The sequence below is a fragment of the Megalobrama amblycephala genome, linkage group LG6, assembly GCF_018812025.1.
Source record: "Megalobrama amblycephala isolate DHTTF-2021 linkage group LG6, ASM1881202v1, whole genome shotgun sequence".
NCBI classification, from domain to species: domain Eukaryota; kingdom Metazoa; phylum Chordata; class Actinopteri; order Cypriniformes; family Xenocyprididae; genus Megalobrama; species Megalobrama amblycephala.
In genome coordinates, this window is record NC_063049.1 from 33,991,883 (window position 1) to 34,011,976 (window position 20,094).

At 37.3% G+C, this 20,094-nt stretch overlaps 1 protein-coding gene across 1 annotated transcript in view; it reads right to left on the minus strand.

The window, feature by feature from the left end:
- man1a2 (mannosidase, alpha, class 1A, member 2) overlaps positions 1 to 16,949 on the minus strand; it is a 110,646-nt gene extending 93,697 nt beyond the window's left edge. Inside the window, exons 1-3 of the mRNA XM_048194248.1 lie at positions 16,132 to 16,949; positions 14,358 to 14,421; positions 13,952 to 14,276 (exon numbers count right to left, since the gene is read on the minus strand). Of these exons, the coding sequence (XP_048050205.1) occupies positions 13,952 to 14,262 (311 nt within the window). The 5' untranslated portion in view covers positions 14,263 to 14,276; positions 14,358 to 14,421; positions 16,132 to 16,949. The remainder of the gene's footprint in view (positions 1 to 13,951; positions 14,277 to 14,357; positions 14,422 to 16,131) is intronic.
- Between the last annotated feature and the right edge of the window lie 3,145 nt (positions 16,950 to 20,094).

Here is a 20,094-nt window from a genome sequence, read left to right on the forward strand (position 1 = left end):
ATATATATATATATATATATATATATATATATATATATATATATATATATATATATATATATATATATATATATATATATATATATATATATATATATATATATATATATATATATATATATATATATATATATATATATATATATATATATATATATATTTTCGGAAACTTTTCAGAAACTTATCATGGGAAGTTGAGCTGGGGAATTTTGAAAATATTCCAAGTTGGAAATTTGGGGTAATTTATACAAACTGTTTCATATACAAACAAATATAAACATTTTGTTTGGTGATAAGCAGACATGCATGCAAACTAATACAAATTTTAAAAATGTTTAAAAATTTCTGACTTTAATTTATTTGCATGAAATAAACCCCCTAACTCCCTCACCCATGTCATGTTTGACAGTTTATCATGAAATTTACAAAAAAAAAAAAAAAAAAAAAAGTATAGTTTCCTTGAGCATTTTGAATGATGATGCAAATGAATCACTGAATCTCTGTTGTGTTGGAAATGATTCACTGAATCTTAAAGGTTAAAATAAGTATAAATAAATCAAACTTCTGATGACTCAATTAAATAAATCAATTTATGAACTAAAAAACAATACAAAAACACAAACTCAGGAGTCCCTTAAGTTACCTTAAAGGTGCAATATGCAATATCTATTTGTAAATTGTGAGAAAATTGCAATTTTAACCAAGGCTCCAGGACGTGTGAGGAGTCTCCTGTCAATCGTGTCATACCCGCATTACCCTCGGTTTTATTTTGTAGAAACAATGGAAACGCCAAAGATGTTTAGCCTTATTGTTTAAATCTAATTTTCTTGGGGGTTTTTTACCATGCCACAGAGAAAAACACTATTTTGTGAAGTAGCTAACATAGATGCAGCTTTATTTTTAGTAACAGTATTACAGCATTTTCTCCATCATACAATACGTTTTAAAATTAATTGCATGCCATTCATCAACACAAGCCATTCAGCATTTAATATGATATTCTAAAATCTATCTAGCGTACTGCAGTGTGCAACAGTGTCTCACAGCAGCCGGCGAGCGAACACACAGAGCGTTACCTCATACTCCTGACCGAAAAAGCAGAAGCGTCGCCGGTGACTGTGGCATAATAAAAATTCTGCGGCTCACGGCGTGTATTGCGCAATCGCTCCAGCGGCCTCATTCAGCTCCCACAACACTCGGCCCTGCTCTGCTTCATACTACAGTAACGTTAAAGGTGCTCTAAGTGATCCTGGGTGGAGTAACTTCCTGTTGACGTTCAAAGTGTTGTCAAACAAAACAGAGGCTAGCTAGACCCTCCCTCCTCCTCCTCGTCCCCCTCCCCGCCATGCTTCCTGAAACAGTCATGAACGCGCATTTAAAATCATTCTTGTCGGTTATTGGCTGGAGCATGTTTATTATGTTTCGTGGTCCAGGCTGCACCAATTTGTTTTATTGCCGTTTTCGGAGCTTGTGGCGACTACAGAGACCGCGTTTTTTTACAGTGTGTTCAGGGGACAGGCAGCTAGAGGATAGTGAGGAGATGTTTGCTGTATGTGTCAAAAAATGTTTTTGGCCTAAAAACGCGTGACATCACTTAGAGCATCTTTAATAATCGCATCCATTAACATGATTTCTTCCCGAGTCCTATCCCAATTCTTTTCCACCGGCCGTTGAGGTGAAGACCACATGTCCGAATCATCAAGTGTCATCAAGCTACGCCTTTGAATAGGCCTCTAGCGACCTCTAGCGGCAGAAAATATTACATATTGCACCTTTAAGGGTGGGGACATATAAAAGTAAAAACTGCATTAAAAACGCACAATATTCTTGACGTTGGTTTACCATTTTAAAATTTATAATATTGAAAATATGGTAAATGACATATCACCTAGCCTTATGAAACCACCTAGACACATGAAAAAGATTTTTTTTTTTTTTAAATCCATACTTGTTGATCTCACTACTGTAATGGATACAGCAAAATGGTGGTGTTGTATAATGGATGTTAGATAGCACTGTCATGCCAAAAGAACACTGGTAAATTCAGCAGAGCTCGCCATTGTCAAGAGACAAGAGCTGATTATATTACACCCACCATGAGCAGGTGTTAAGATGCTCAGCTTCCATCAGTTTTGAGCGCTCAACACCATCTACCATCATTCTACCCACACATCCACCTTCAAAACTCAACTGCTTCACAAGTCAGAGCTTATCGTGGAAACACTGTCTAGAGCAGAATGGTTCCAGAAGCACTTTTGGAGCTGTTATCCCCCCATGTGTGGCTCTCCAGGTTCTCATTCTGGCACAGCAGATTAATTCTGTACGCCTCAGGAGACCCAATCCATCTCAGACAGACCCATTCCTCAGCCCCATCATTAGGCTTTGATCAGGATTCATTTTCTGCCTTGCTCGTATAAAGAGACAGATAAGAGATAAAGACAGAGAGAAATGCAAAGAAACACCTAAAGAAATCTGAAGCATCAAGAAGAGCTTGAAGTATTCAGCCGCGTTATTGAGGAACACACCGCTTCACTCGCCCACGGATAAAACAGCTGACTGTATTTCCTTTCCATTAGTATTTAGTGTAGTACATATCCACAGTGCATCCAAATGTTTATGTGAAAGTACTTGCATGCGATTCCCTTGAGAACTGAGCTCATTTTCAACAAAATACCACCTACACCTGTGAGGCCACGTGGCTACTGGCCCATTTCACAGAAACTAGAAAATAAGGTCAGCAACTCATATTTCCAATATATAGTTCAGGGAGGGCCTTCTTCCTCGCCCTCCCCACCATTCCTCGCTTTCTAGCCCCATCTTGCCTTTCAAGAGTTCAAAGACACAACGCTGTTTGGTGGTTTCTTTCTGTATCACTCTCAGCCTGAAGCTGCTCTGGGGAATAACAGCCTCCTGGTATCAAATGATGCATACAGGTCTGACTACAGCCTTTAAGTGGACAGCACTTGAGCGAAGCGGAGCCTCTCTTTATTCCTTCCTAAATTTTTCATGTCTATTTTTAAAAACAAATCTCTTTTCTGACTTCCATTCGTGTCTAATTTGATGTAAAGCTGCCTCATGAAGATGGACAGCTGTGTGCAGTCGACTCTCAGTCATTTTTAATCACTTCAATCATGAAAAACAAACCAGGAGCGATATCAACCATAATTTTTAATGTTGCCATCTTGACTCATTTCATCAGACAAATGTTTAGACGTTTGTACACAAAATTGGATTCAAAAATGCTAGCTTTTTTTACTTTTGAGATGATAAATAGATTCCGTTCAATGAATTAAAAGTGCAAAAGTGAGGTCATGTGAAAAAGTAGCATTCTAGATTTGAAATGTTCATCTTAGCATAGATGTAGCCAATATAGTTCAGTATAGTTTATAGATTTAATACATCCCAGAATAAATATAAACATTAAATTAGAGATGCAGAAATTTGTTGTAGTTAAATCTGTTTCTCTTGATCCAAACATTGTATTTCCATTTTCGCCATTGACGTTGAATTTGAGAGTAATTTTAACCACCGATTAGGCTCTCCAAGCAATCTTTTTGCTTGGTCACGTCACAACAAATGCCCCCTTTAATAGCAGATTTCTATCACCTCTAACTGGAATGAAACTAAAATATGTTTTCTACAATAACATCACTTTTTTTGAGGAGCACACCATCATCTGGACAGGTCTCTGTCTGTATCCCGGCTCTAATAGAAACAAGCCTCTAATAAAGTGCCTGAGCTCAGACACATCAAATTAATCTGCCTCTTTCTAAAGCTTTGGCAGGAGCAGGTACATTTTTCACTCAGATCGAATCTCCAACATGCCATCAAACGTAGCTCATCCAATTTAAACAGTATCAGGACTAAAATTGAAAAATAAACTCAGGGTTTGGTTTAACTCAAGCTGACCACTTTCGCACTTACAGAGGAGACTTAAGCTCCATGTCAGGTTGGCAGGTGTGAGTACTAACTCAATTAGCGAGAGTCACAGGGCATCTGTTACATCAGCCCACCACAGTGACACACTTTCTCAGAGAACATGAGCCACTAACAACTAACACGTCCACTAATTTTCCAACAACTCAGCAGGCCAACCAAATGGGGAAGTTCACGCTTTTCTACACTGATCAAGAGGGGATTCCCTGAGAGACAAAATAAAATCATAACACACTCAGTACCGGCTTCCTGGAGAAAATACCTACAGACCAGCAAAGTTTAGTTTAGCTTTCCCTCAGGAGGTTAAGTAACCTTGTCTTTTTTAGAAGTATTTGTGATTTAAATCCCTTCTGAATCCAGTATGTCTGTGTTTTTCTTGCATAAACCTCTGTAAATATTAGAGTTGTTTGGCTAGCTCAAGCAGTCCTATGAGCAATCTAATCCCATCCAGATAGAAATAATTATATATTGTGGATATTTTCACAATGCTTTTCATTTCTTTTGACCTTTGTTGGATAACGTAGCTAAAGCTAATTTTACATTGTGCATAAATCTGCCTTATGGCCTTTCATTACGGATTTAGACCTTTTTGCCAACTTTCTGGGTAAAATAACAGTTGGTGGTTCGTGCACTGCCTGCTGGCATCCCATCTGATGTTTAAAAAAAAAAAAAGAAAAAAAAGAAAAGAAAGAAAATGGCACCGGCAGCGACAGACAAGATATTTATAAACATAAATTAATATATTGTAACAAATCAGCATATCAGAATGATTTCTGAAGGATCATGTAACACTGAAGACTGGAGTAATAGCTGTTGAAAATTCAGCTGTGCCATCACAGGAATAAATTAGAGTTTAAAATATATTATAACTAGGGCTGCACGATTTGGGGAAAATGTCATATTGCGATTATTGAGGTCAATATTGCGACTGCGATTTGCGATAGCGATATAATAAACAAATAGTATCATGAGTCATCTTGCTTGGTTCTCAATGGAAATACACACACAGATTACTGATAATGCTGAAATGTGTATTTCTCAACTCAAACTAGCAACAACAGCAAACAAATGCACAGCGTTTTCAAATTAAAATATTTTTATGAAATTAAATAACATCTTTGCATTACTGCAAACTTGTTATAATCCCATTTAAGATATTTGTTTCTTTACTAATCTGTAGTGGTTCAACGGATCACAAAACTCACGGTTCGGATCACATCATGGTTATGACGTCACAGATCGGATCATTTTTCGGATCAGCACAAAAAAAAAAAAAAAAATTGGATGGGGGTAACTTAACTTTGCATTTATTACTTAGCCCACTTAAACTATTCTGATACCATAGCATAAACTGCTAGCCTAAATAATACATTATTAAAGGCAAGTGAACAGACTGTAAAAAGAACAAATACTGTACACCAATTACAACAAGCATAGATAAATACTACATAAAGTTACAAATAAAGTATAAGGTCTAACTGTAGTATTAATTTTCATGCACAGAAATGTAATAATTAAATGTAAAATGACACTGTTCATTGTATAAATTTAATATAGATTAATCTTTGTTAAAGCTGTGTTTTGTTGTTTGATTTACATGACAGACAACAGCAGGTATTTATAGGTTGCTGTCACTTTAAGAGTAAGACATGCACGCACACATCGGACAGATATACATCCGAATTCTCACCTCGTTCAATTATGACATAACTGAATGTGTTTACATGAATACTTGCTGAGAGGGGTATTTTGACTGACATAATGCGTGTATGTGACCATTCAAGTGCACTGAGGACGCGAAAGAGAAATCAATTTGGAGTTCGCGAGCTATAACGCGCCTCTCTATCTCTCTGTGCGCGCGAGCCTTGTATGTATGTGCGTCATGTGCGCACCGATAACAGCGCTGCGTGCGATACCGAATTAAATCCTCTTTCCTCTTCAACCACTACTAATCTGGGTTTATAATCTTATAGCCAAAATATCGCCATATAACAGAGGTAGCGTTTTTTCTTGCCACCAGTTCAGTGACCGTTTGCTCCGCATCCATCTTTACCCGTTCTCTGCGCTGCACACCGGAAAAGTCATGACCATGCGCGCCACACATGCCACTGCCTAAACTTAAACTGACTGGTCTTCTTTTTATTAGAGGTGTATAAAATGGGCAAACAGCTCTCAGATAATGGTTGTTGTGTCCACACATGTATTTTTTTATTTTTTTATTAACTTATTATTATTTTATTTCATAAAATCGCAGCATTTTGCGTCATATAATCGCACAAGCTTGACATCGCGATTGCGATATGATTAATCGCGCAGCTCTAATTATAACAGAAAACAGTTCTTTTCAATTGTAGCAATTTTCCACATATTACTGTTTTACTGTATTTTTGATCAAATCAATGCAGTCTTTGTCAGTATAATGCCTCGTTTCCACTGAGCGGTACGGTTCGGTTCGGTACGGTTCGGAACGGTACACCTTGATCAGGCTTGCGTTTCCACCGCCAACAGTATCCTTACTTGATAGGTGTGGTGTAGCCGGAAAAAAGTGATCGACGTCATTCTCGCACGAAAAAGAAAACGACAACAATGGAGGACATACAGCAGATCATGTTCTTGCTTCTCGGCTTGAGGCTGTCAGTCACAAGAAGAAGACGAGCTTCACTTGCTGCATGCCAACATTCGGCTTTTCAGAATACCAAGTACGCAAAGTTCAGACGTCCATGCCGCAGCACCAACCAGCAAGCGGAGAAGCGGAGGAGAAAACCCGCGTAATTTAAAAACTATTTTATTGTGTCATGAAATGTAGTTTTAAAAGTTTTTCAGGCGAGAATGTAGTTGTTTAAACCTCAAATCTGTGGTTTATTTATAAAGATAGCGCCTATCTGAAAATTTGATCTGACGTTGTCGGAGTTGTGAGATCCAGGCGATCACCGGCACTCGGTGCTAATGTACCCAGCCGAGAGCAGCTGTACCTCGGCTAGTCCTTCTGACATTCGCCGCTGGCTCAGATGTCTCTGTAGTGGTTAAAAACAATATATCATTCATCTTGTGTATAACGGGCAATCTTTGGTCTCATGAATTTATAATTTGTTCCTGGGTAAATTGTTTTTGCTGAGGGCAAAGCGAAGTTTTATAACTTGTATATATATTTATTTAACTTTACCGTTGTACTTAGTGCGCTGTATTTGACTGAATTGTTTGCTTGTCTTTATTTCTTATTGTATAGCTTGTCATATTTTATACTTATTGTCACGATTCCTGTCAATTCCCGGACTCCAATTCCCAGAATCCTCCCTGACAATCACCTGCACTCACTCATCCAATCAGTAATCACTCACACCCAGCTGTAGCTCATTATCTGGACTATTTAAGACTCACTCACACACCACTTCAGTGCGAGGTCTTGTTAACTCTGTTACAATTCTGAGCGTACTCTGTTGTCTGCCTGACTACCTGTTATTGAACCTGCTGCTTACCGTGTACGAACCTCTGCTGCCTACCCCTGACCTGTGCTTTGTATCCTGATCTGTGAGTGTTATCTGCCAGCCCTGACCCTTGCCTGTATCCCGACCACGACTCTGCCTGTCTCTTGCTGTTCCTGTTTGTTCCTGTTTTGACCCTGCCTGTACGACCATGCTCTCATCTAATAAAAGCTTGCAATTGGATCTTACCATGAGTCCCGCTTTGTTACACTTATACTTTTATAATGGTTATTACTGATAATTAAAACTGACTTTTAACAAAAAGAGAAGGTTGTTTTGTCTTATTTCATTTCATTATAGGCTACATACAGTGAATATAATCAGAGTACATATGCACTGCCTGAACCACACATTAATAGGTTTCATTTTTTTTAAAAATAAAAACAAAAAGAGGCAGGGTTGTGTTTTATATTTTGTTTTGTTATATAGCCTACATGAAGTGAAGATAATCAATGCATGCGTTGCCTGAACAACATTTGTGTGGCTCCTCTTGTGTTGTCATTCCCCTTGTAGCATGCGCAAGTGACAATTCTCTGTCAACCAATCAACGTTCTGCAGAGTGTAGCTCCACCCTTTTGTACTGTTGTGCTTGGTACCCCAACGAAAGGGTCCCAAAAAAGAGGTACGGTACGGTTCGGAATTAGGGTACCATTAACAACTTTTGACAATGGAAACGGCAAAAATTGTGTACCGTGCCATACCGAACCATATCGCTCAGTGGAAACGAGCCATAAGAGTCTCCATCATAAACATGAAAAAAAATTCAAACTTAATCATATATACACATACAAATGTTTTTCAATGGGTTTCATTCAGCACACATCTACAGGACATGACCTTCCGCAAAACTCACATCCAAACAATAGATGTTGTTTGATAATACAGAGATCCAAATTCCTCTCTAACCAGTAAATGAAATCACAGATGTTAATAATTGTGGTTTTTTAAATAAATGTTTGAGTTAACACTGTCCAAACAGCACTAAAAGCAGCAAAGGACTAATCACACTGCTGGACTGGTGAAAACCAACAATGATCAGGCCCAGGTAAACAAGGGTATAGGCCGCTCTAGCATGGCACACAGACGGTCATAACAAGACATGGGTTGGCACAGATCACAGTCCCCCCAGGTAAGAGGCGGATCAGTCAGAGAGCTTGTGTTTGGCTTCAGAGCTCATGGCCAGGATGAGCTCTTTGAGTCATGAGCGAAAGCAGATGGGCAGCAGGTTCAATAAGCATGATTCATCATACATTCATAACCTTTACTCTGCTTTTTTTTTTTTTTGGATTTACCAAAACTGATAACATTTTAGGCAAATACAGATGGAGCATTACATAAAGTTACTGGAATGATGCAGAAACCAACTTAACATTAGAAAGTAATGACTGTACACAAACAGAACACGTCGCAGTAAATGCTGCTCCAGACAAACACATCCATGAATCCAAACTGAGTTCAGGTCGCTCATAATAAAGCAATAAGCCCAAAGAAGCCATTGTTTATAGAGATTTTAGAACAATTAAGGGGCGTTGTTAGGCGTGACACACGAGGACTGAAATTGTCCGTTTAATAATGTGAACGCAATATGAGCCAAACATCTTCCCGAACTTGTAAAGAGAAATGCTTTTAAACTGGCTGTTGTCAGCAAAAGAGAGGTTTTAAGGGTTCCCTTCATTTTTCCACCAACATAAAAGCTAATATTATTGATGTTTTGAAAGAAAAATTGAAACAGCCATGAATATTAATTCTTTGATTTTACAGTTTTACCGTAAAATACAAAATTATTAATATTATAATATTTTTCTTAATCTATTTTACAGTGAAATATTACAATAGTAATATTTCTTATAAAATATTCTTATTAATATTAAAATCATATTTAGAAACCAATATTCTTTGGCCAAACTGCATACAAAAGTACAGCAAACATGGAGATATAATTTGATATAATTTGATAAATAAAATAAAATAAAAAGCATTTTACGTCACAACTTTTAATCAGAAAATCCCCAAATTATGCAGCTTTAGCAAGCAACAATGAAAAACTCCTTAAAATGTCTAGGTTGGATGAAAAGTTCCAAGATTACACGGAAATACATCTCAATTTTATGAGACAATTGGTAACACTTTAGTATAGGGAACATGTATTCACTATTAACTATGACTTTTCCTTCAATAACTCCTAATTTAGTGCTTATACTAGTTAGTTACTTGTTAAGTTTAGGTATTGGGTAGGATTAAAAATGTAGAATAAAGTCATGCAGAATAAGGCATTAATATGTGCTTATTAATTGCTTATAAGCAGCTAATATTCTAGTAATATGCATGCTAATATCAATTTGTTAAAAGACCCTAAAATGAAGTGTTACCAGACAATCCAACCAATGAATATTTTTAGTAATAATGCCTAATTAAACAAATGAGGTGGATTTTGCTGATGTTCAACTTCACACTCATCTACTTAACCAGTTATCATTTCTTTTTACAATTGATTTTACTGATAAATGGTTTAGACAAGTCATAGAGCTATAAACAATTAAAAATCAATTCTCTATATCAGTTAAAAGGACATATAAAAATAACGTAACATTAATATAAAAATATATTAATGCATTTAAAAACACACTCCCCATTCAATTACACACACACGCATCTTTCATTAGGTGAAGGGCTAATGCTAATTATTTCAATTGGACATCTAAGACAATGCCTCATGACTGTAGTGTCAAACAGCTGTTGTATGCGTTTGTGTGAATGTCAAGCTAAATGAAAGGGTCATGATGATAACAGCACAGAGAACGTGAACATGCCTGTATGTGCAAGCATGAATGCCCATTTATTACCATCACGCTTGTCTGATGGGGAAAATGGAGCATGGAATATGACTGTGCCATCTGAGCACTTACTAAACATGATAAATAAATGCAACTAACTCATCTACGATGCAGAGAAGACACTGAGCTAAATATATACTGTCATTATGAGATATGCCATATTTACAAATCATCACATTAAACAGCACAACCATGACAGCTGAAGACGAATCACATGGTCACCATGAAGACTAAAAAAACATAGTTGAACATGTGGAGACATCCCGCAGCAGACAGGATCCCATTACCTGTGTAGTGTATCTAGCTATTTGACTACAGTCTGAGGAATAGGTAAATGTTCAGAACAGACAGATCAAATGATGTTTAGCAAATTAGAAATCAAATCAGCAGAAAGAAAAATAAAAAAATAACTATATTATTATTATTATTATTATATATAATAAATATAGCTGCAAGCAGAGATGACGGGCCAAAGCCCGGTGGCACCACGACCCCGGTGGCTTCAGAGCAACTGTGAGCAACAATGAGCATTTAAAATGGTTAAATATAAGGACTATGTCAATTTCACACCACATTTACTGCAGCTGCTGATGCTCCTATGATCACAAACCACAACAGCCACATCCATGAGATCATTTAAATTGAGATGACTTTCATGTCATAGAATGTCATAAGTCAATTTCAAATGAGTGCTGAATATCATCCTAATCTGCTACGTCTGTGTTTTTTCTCAGACAACCCCTATAAAAATTCTAGAGCAAATAATAGTGCTCTGAGAAATGTAATCCAGTCTTAAAGCGAATGTCTGTGATTGCTGATGTTGTATAATCCTAACACTAAATCTTATGCACCATCTTACGCATTTCCTTCTTTTTGCAGCCACTTTGCATCCATCTTTTTTGCAAATTGGATATCAATCATCGAGGACAATCAAGATTTCTTTTTTCAATATCCAAAATAACCCTATTCAGCAAATATTAACTTCGGTGGGGGATAGAGATTAGAGATGAAAGTCTAAGCAGTCAACTGGAAAGAATTTGCATACGAACAGGTGAGATTCTCTGTCTGGTTTATATTTTTTCCAATACCATAGATAAGCAAATGTTCACGATATGATAATTATACATCCTCATACTGCTATACTACTACAACCCTACCGGTATTAAGATATGTTTTAGTCACAAGTTGACGAGGGAGACACATTCTCATTTTCACCTTTTGTTTTAATCCAAATATTTTGTCCACTTTCAAGTTTCAACCATTTCTGTCGTGATTTCTTCAAAGGGAGGGTCTATGGGCGGCCAGAAGTATGGGCTTTTTCAGATCTTTTGATCTAATGGATGAAATAACAGCTTGCTCGCACAATTTACATATGAACGCGAAAGGAGAGCGTTCATATGTAACATACATACAGAGAGCAGAAGATATAATTACTGCTTTGACAGCCGCAAGACCATGTGCTTGGTATGTTTTTTGTCTTCAAATTAAACTTGGCTCTTCAGCTAACAATGTTTAAATATCGTCCAGCTAGTTCCCATGATATTTACACATTAGGTCAGTAGGTGGAGAGACGGGGGTCTTTTGTGGCAGTTCGAACACATTTGACCACGAGAGTCTAATCTACATATGAAAGCAATCCAGTCAAATGCGTTTTCGACTACCTCAGGAAGTGGTCAAAAGTGGACAAGCTCAAAACCTTTTAGACACTGTTTACACCTGTATTTAGCATCATCCACTTCCGATCGACCAAAATGCATCTTACCAAGTGTACCAGTGTTGGGGAAAGTTACTTTTTATGAAACGTAATGTGTTATATTACTACTTCTCACCTGGGCTGGGCTTGCTTGTTTGTCTTTTAATAACAACAAAAAAAAAAGCTTTATTTTTGGAAAATCTTAAGGCCCTTTCACACCAAAAGTGAAATGAATAATGAAGGAAATGCAAATGCAAATGCATGCCTTGTACAGTAAAGGGCGCAGCTCAAACAAACCTTTCAGCTGTGCCGCCATTCTGGATTAACAAAAGAATAGGATACAGGAGAAGAACGTTCTTATTTCTAAATATAAAGTAATAATTTTTTTTTATTAGTATAGTTGAATTGGATCAATGAAGGTCAGCAGCAAATTCTGAGATTGCATTTCACTGTTTTTATTCATTTTGAGGATTACTGAATGTTTTTTGCAAGTGAGATGAGTAAATGCATGTTCACATTTAGTCTAGAACTACAATAACCATCATGTTCACACAACGCACACAACACCTCTGCACTTTATTCCTCTCAACATGGGGACAGGAGAGCTGTCAGTCAATAAATGTGAAAAAGTAACTTATTTGAAAAAGTAACTTAGATATTTTGTTGTAAACTGAAAAAGTAACGAGTTACTTTACTAGTTACTTGAAAAAAGTAATCTGATTATGTAACTCAAGTTACTTGTAATGCATTACCCCCAACACTGAAACAGGGCCTCTGTCTCTCACCCACACATATACATGCAGAATGTCTGACAGTATATATGCATGTCTATCAGCTCAGCAGGTTTATTTTCTAGTGTGCTTAAGAGACTCTGTTCAATACAGCCGGTAAAATTTCAAGACGGTCCTTGCCACATGAAATGTGCCATACATTTCCATAAATGAAAGCTTGGGTGACCACAAAAAAAAACAAAAAAACACCCGAGCTGCATTTAATTCGAATGTTTCTATCACTGCAAGACAAAGTATTGTATTGCAAAAAGTGTGGGGGAAAACTGCTATGATATTAAAGCACTGGATGCACAGAAAATAAGCTGACATTTTGATAACATCTTATGTTGCTCAGGGAAAAAGTCATGCGACTTTCAAACAACAGAGTCAAAGATTCAATCCTTTTTTTGTTTTGTTTTTTGGAAGTTGCACGCAAACCTCACTTGGTTTGACTCATGTTGTCTTTTTTTATTTAGACAAGATTTTAAACCCAGCAAGCAGCGCATCAGTAAGCCATGGCTTGGTTCTTAAGACAGAGTACAAGCAGCAGCTCAATGGTGAGAGCAGAAACAACACATAGAGGCCCCTGTAACAACAAAGCAGCAGAAAGCGCTTTCTTTCACCGAAGTTCACTTAAACTCTCAATGAATTGTGGTGCACAACTGAAGAAAGAAACAGAGAGCCACACAGAGAGCCGAACCACTGACTGTGTGGAGAAGAAAAGCCTTTTATAATTTTGGAAGTATTGCTAGGAGAAAAAAGTAGATGATAAAAAACATCAATCACAGAATGCAATATTTTTAGAAAACTGAAAGGAGTGTCTGTTTTTCGTGTAGGAGTACTGTGGTTCTTTGCCTTGCGGTCAACATACACTTTTCCAAAATTATCTTGGAAAGTTTTTGAATTTGAAGCCTAATAAAAAAACATTCCCAAAGATTTCAGACTCTAAATCACTGTTCACTGCTATGAATTGGGGTATGAAAAAGCTTTCAGACGTCACAGGGCCATAAACAACATGTGCACTTAATATACATTTAAAGCTTTTTCCTCCTGCCATGAAATAGGCATGAAACACCTACAGGTATGCCGCTTTCCAATTACAAAGTGCATGGTAAGATTAATAATCCTTTTTCTTTAAATGACTTTTTTTTGCTCACGCATAGATTTGCATAGAAGCATTTCAATTTGTTTTCCGAATAAATCATCAGAGTAATAAAGCCATCTCTGAGATCTCACCTGTGCCGATGCTCATCGTGAGCTCCCACGCCATGTATAACCTGTCTGCTGCTGTGCCTCGCTTCCTTCTCCGACTCGATGTGCGGTATCAACACGTCCTCCAAGCCAAAGTCAAAGCGCTTGTGTTTGGAATTGTCCGGGAGGAAGAAAAACGCTCCAAAGCACAAGGTGATGAAGGCACTGAGGATGAGGAGGAGGATGAACTTCTCGGAGAGCCGTAAGGTGGCTCTGTGATGCGGGAATGAGGAGGCACCTGGCGAGAGGGTAGGTATCCTACGTCCCGAGAGTGGCAATAGAGCCGGCGTGGTCATATTTTGATGATGAACTGGAATATGGTGGGATAAGTGTCAAGGATGTTTTTGTGTAAGCCACACTATTATCTCATTGCGGTAAAGGGGAGCTTTACCGTCAAATGTCTTCTTATCATAGAAATTGAGGTGTCTTGTAGATCACAACTGATTCCACTTGCTCTGAAAACAAAGAAAGATATTTTCAGATACTGACTGTCATAACAGCATTCAACAGAAGCTTGCCATTAAAAATAAACTTCAGTTTCCATGGCAATTATGTTAAGCAGCAGAAAGGACATGGGTCTAAATTTTATTAAACAACAAATAGCTCCAGCCATCTAATTTGATTCCTCGGTTCTAGACTAGCAGTCATTTTATAGTGATTAGAAGTAATTTGGGATTTTATTTCTGCAATATATATGTGCCCTTCAAGTGGAGTAGGAAATTAAGAGTTACGAGCATATGAATGACCGAGCATAAGTGGAAAACTCTGAATTCTAGATGACACACAAGTTGCAGAGTTGTGATGTTGAAAGGGGAGTGTCAATTTGAAACACTGATATAAATATATTTGAATTTGATATATATGAATTTGTGAAATCACAATAAAAGGTACGAGTTTCCTATGTGCACTTGAAGGTAGCAATAGATACAGTAAAAATAGTAAGAGTGGTATTCTAGTGTACTATTTTGACACCGCCTTGCATACTTATTATTAGTAGGTATAACATTTGGATTAAACTTCAAGACTGTTAAAAAAGTATGTTCCATAGTATGAATGAATTTCTGACGTACTACATCTGCCATGTTGTCATGTGACCTACCAATGTCAGCTGTATCACTTCACTGCCATTCACAACACCTGTCTCATGGCCTCATGGGATAGTAAAGAGTTAATCAAATGCGCACTCCAGAATCTCACCACAAGTGGTAGGTCAGTCGGGTAATTTAATTTACAGTTTTATGAATTTGGACATGCTACTCATCTCGCATACTGTTTTTCACCTACTATATTGTAGGAAAGTAGACTGATTTGGATGCAGGGAGAGGTTTTCTGAGCCAAGAGAGGAAATCTGTGTCGCTCCACTCCACTCAAATACGCTGACCTAGGCCAGCTTTTAGTCTGTTTTGCATGGTGACAGGCAAAGCCTAGTGGTTTGGCTTGCTATTTTTGTTAGTGGAAAAGAAATACACCAACTAATCGGTAAAATTTTGTCTTAAACGCAATTTACTTGATATTAATTACACTAAATTGAACTCTATAAATATTACACACCCAACTGTGCTGTAAGAGCAATGCTGTGAAAGTGATTACTGTAGCTATAGTACTATGTAACACTCCAGCATGTGTGATATTGCTTAATTGTAAGGATTAAGAAAGGAATCTTAACCCACTTATCAAGACCTTTTCCCTACTATTACTATTCCAAAACAAGGGCTAAAAAACAAAAGGACAAAACAAGGGCTTTTGGTTCAAACGTACATATTTAAAGACAAAAAATCATCACGAGGACGTCCAAGCAGACGTTATAGTCCAAAACTACTTAAAATATTGTTTATTTGATGGTCTGGTTTGGACTATCACGCTCTGGCAAAGCTTTACATTCATGTCAAACACAGGTTAGCAAACCAGCAAATGCGAATAACCATTCAAACGAGATCAGCATTATATCAAAACAACAATCATATTAATGAACATGCGTCAAATATATTAAAATCGTCATACAGACTGTCTTTGAGACACTTTGAGCATGACAATGTAACACCTGTAATTGAAGTGCTTGATCACAGCGCCACATCAAGCGGTTCATGCTCAAACGCCGGTCTTATCTTAATATCAGCCAGTATTTTTTTTACAGATGCATGGATGAAACAAATTTGTACACATACCGTGAGGGTCTTTTTATCATTCTGATCCATGATCCTTGCTTTGATCCAAATGCTTCTCGGTGTCAAGGCGGGTTGGGTCGTGTCGTTATCTTCACGATGAACGGCGAGTCCGCCCTCACCGCCGCCCGTTAGGCGTATTTATCTTAAACTAGCAATACGTTATCGATAGCGAAAAAATCAGTTTGATAAGACAAAATAGCATCGCAACCTAGGGAAACATGAAGAAAACTGAATAGTGAACACAATGTTACGAGTTTTCGTTCTGCATGTTAACGATAAAAGTTCCAGTCACATCATGCGCTTACAGCGGTAAATATCGCGGAGCGCGCGGACGGTGTTTCAGCACAGGCCTGATCCGCTTGATGCCGTGGCAGCGTCTCTGAGCTGGAGAGCGATATCAAGAGCCGACACAATAATGAAAGTAAACCATGGGTGTATCGCAACCGCTGGGTGATCCTATCTACATAATGCCCTATTTTAATAAAAGATCAAGCCGGCCTGCGCTGGACGTGTGCTGCGCCTTTTTCCTCCAGTAAAGGCATTCAGCTGGCAGCCTTGTAGCGGACTGATCCCGTCATGCCGCTGCTGCATCACCTTGTCGGTGCCTCGGGATAAATCGGCGCCATAGACCGTAAATCCACAATTAATGCCTGAAAGTTGTCAGGTTCACGTTCATGTCCCTGCTTCTATGCTCTGAAACATTCGCGATTACCACCACCGCCTCCCTTACGTCTTCGTTTCTCCTTTATTTCTGTAGCCGTGTGCGCCGCCAGGCTCCAATATCCAGGATGTTGTTACTGCAACAACTACTCCTCCTCTTCTCAGTCCTCCAACATCCAGTCAGCTGCCGTTTGGTAAACCCAGGGAGTGTCGCTAAAGTACGAGTCTCTCTAGGCAACGCAAACTGAATTGTGGTAGATTGTGGACAGAAGAGAAAATAGAGCATTTATAGAAGTAATTTTTCAAAGTTCCTAAAGTGGACTTGAAATATTATTATTTTTTGATTTTTATGTCTACTTTATCATTGTTTTTCTGTGTTTCTGTATGCTTGTTTAAGTTTAGGCTATGTTCAATTTATGAAAAATTAAACATGCACTGTAAAAAAAGAATTGTTGGTTTAACTTAAAAAAAGTTAACTTTAAAAAGTTACCTGGTTGCCTTAAAATTTTGAGTTCATTGAAATTAAATAATTTGAGTTAAAGGGTTAGTTCACCCAAAAATGAAAATTCTGTCATTTATTACTCACCTTCATGCCGTTCCACACCCGTAAGACCTTCGTTATATAAATCAGTTCATGTGAGTACAGTGGTTCAATATTAATATTATAAAGCGACGAGAATATTCTTGGTGTGCCAAAAAAACAAAATAACAACTTATTTAGTGATGGACGATTTCAAAACACTGCTTCAGGAAGCTTCGGAGCATAATGAATCAGCGTATCGAATCATGATTCGGATCGCATGTCAAACCGCCAAACTGCTGAAATCACGTGACTTTGGCGCTCCGAACAGCAGATTCAATATACTGATTCATTATGCTCTGAAGCTTCCTGAAGCAGTGTTTTGAAATCAGCCATCACTAAGTAAGTAGTTATTTTGTTTTTTTGGCACACCAAAAATAATCTTGTCGCTTTATAATATTAATATTGAACCACTGTGCTCACATGAACTGATTTAAATATGTTTTTAGTACCTTTATGGATCTTGAGAGAGGAAGTGTCATTGCTGGCTATGCAGGCCTCACTGAGCCATCGGATTTCAACAAAAATATCTTAATTTGTGTTCTGAAGATTAACGAAGGTCTTATGGGTGTGGAACGGCATGAGGGTGAGTAATAAATGACAGAGTTTTCATTTTTGGGTGAACTAACCCTTTAATACAATTGGCGATTGGTTTAATCAACAGAAACTCAAAATATTATGTTACCTGAGCCACATTAAATTATCTAAGTTGATTTGACAAAAGAAATAATGTTGTGATAACAAATCATGAAAATAATTTTTTACAGTGTGCACAATATGACTAGATTTCTGAACAGTTCACAATAAAGTTTATGCGAAGAAAAACTTTAAAAGGTTAAGATGATTATTAGTTGCATGCATTTTATAATTATTTAAATAATGATAAATAAATTATTAATAATAAATAAAATATTCCAAAAATAATAACAATAATAAAAATACAAAATAAATAAGAATATTTAAAAAAAAAAAAAATTTTGTTAACAACTAATTTGTTTTGTCTTTTATTTAGGGATAATGACCGACTGACTGTATATATCCTTTACTTAAGGTCAAAATGATCAAGTTTGTCATTTTACAACATTAAGTTACAATTATTTATCAATAACATTAATAAGTAAACGGATGAATTACATATATAATCATATATAGAGTATGCAATCATAGGAATCAAATATATGTCTAAAAAATTTAGTGACGCAATCATAGAAATTATCTACATATAATCAAATATATGTTAAACTTTAGATTACGCAATGTTCGGAAAGATATACATTTAATCAAATATATGTTTAGAGGACTTAGAGGACGCAGTCTTGGAGTTGAATATAAAATAGTTTGCGCCCTTGTACATCATGGATCCATCAAAGTGCATGTTCACATTCTGCTGAGCAGCCGAAAAATGAGGCCATTTAGATCAGCCTGTGACTTAGTCCTTGAGCTGCCATAAGTGTAGTTCTTTTCTCTTGATTTAAGGATGATTTACCAGACTAACCCACAGAAAGTGTCAGTGCTGTTGAAGGCTGTGGAGAAAAAAAAAACCTTGTGTGTGAGTCATACTCAAGAAGTCAGTGCCAAGGGACTGGATCTGCTGTCAGTCAGTTTAAGAGGCACACATTTGACACCCTGACAGAAGTCGCTGTCAGAAAGAAGGAGTTTCGCTCTGCTGAGTTTCTCAGTTTTCTGTGAGAATACGACACAGATCACTGGCCAAAAGAAGAATCACCTTAAACCTCAGACCCTATATACAACAAAAAAGACTGGATTAATAGAAAATAATTCACCACAAACCTCTGTGAAGGCAAAAAGAAGACAAAGATACTGGAAAAAGGAGAGGAAATGGATGATTGAAAGGTTTATCTATTACTTTAAGAGCAGTAGAGGTGAGACTGAGACCATCCTCCAGTGGGCCTGCATAATGAGTCAGGATGTGTTCTGAGCCTTTAAACTGAAGAATGGTGAACGATGATAGTTTAAACTCTGCAAGTAAATGAATGGGATACAGCTTCAACCTTGAGAAGTCCAGGCAAGGGCGAGCTGATTGGCTCTGCAGGACCAAAGCGGCTGTCAATTGCATATCCTGTCACCAATAAATGTAGATAAGGGTGACTGTATCTGACATTCCAGTTAATGAGGCGACACAGCACCGCCCATAATGCTAAATAAAAGGGGAAGTGAGTGGAGGCAAAAACCGTCTCCGTAACAGAAGCACCCATGGAGAAATCTAGGTTAAACTAATAATTAAACAATAGTCTAACAGTTACAGTAAACAATATAATCACATCTGAGTCATATAAAACCAAATAAAACAATTAGGTTAAGGTGAAACACTTAAAACGCTTGCCTTTAACTGGAATGAAACAATTAATCAGCATCATACAATGAAGAACAGCAGCACAATTTCATCTTATTGTTTTTATATAACAGTTCATTAAAGAAGAGGTTAATATTACTTACATGTTGTTGGGCACAATTGCCAGTTACTAATGTGTCCAAAGAATATAGTTCTAAAGCTAAAGCTTAATCAACTGTCGCAACACACAGAATGAATGTTCCTTGAATGAATCAGTGTTCTGGAACGAATTAGTTGAGTTAATGATTCAGTGACTCACTCATAAAGATGGTTCCATTCCTGAATGTATAAATCACTGCATCCGAATATGCCTACTTCTATACTATATGTGAAAATGTACAAATTCATAGTACTCATAAAACAGTAGTGT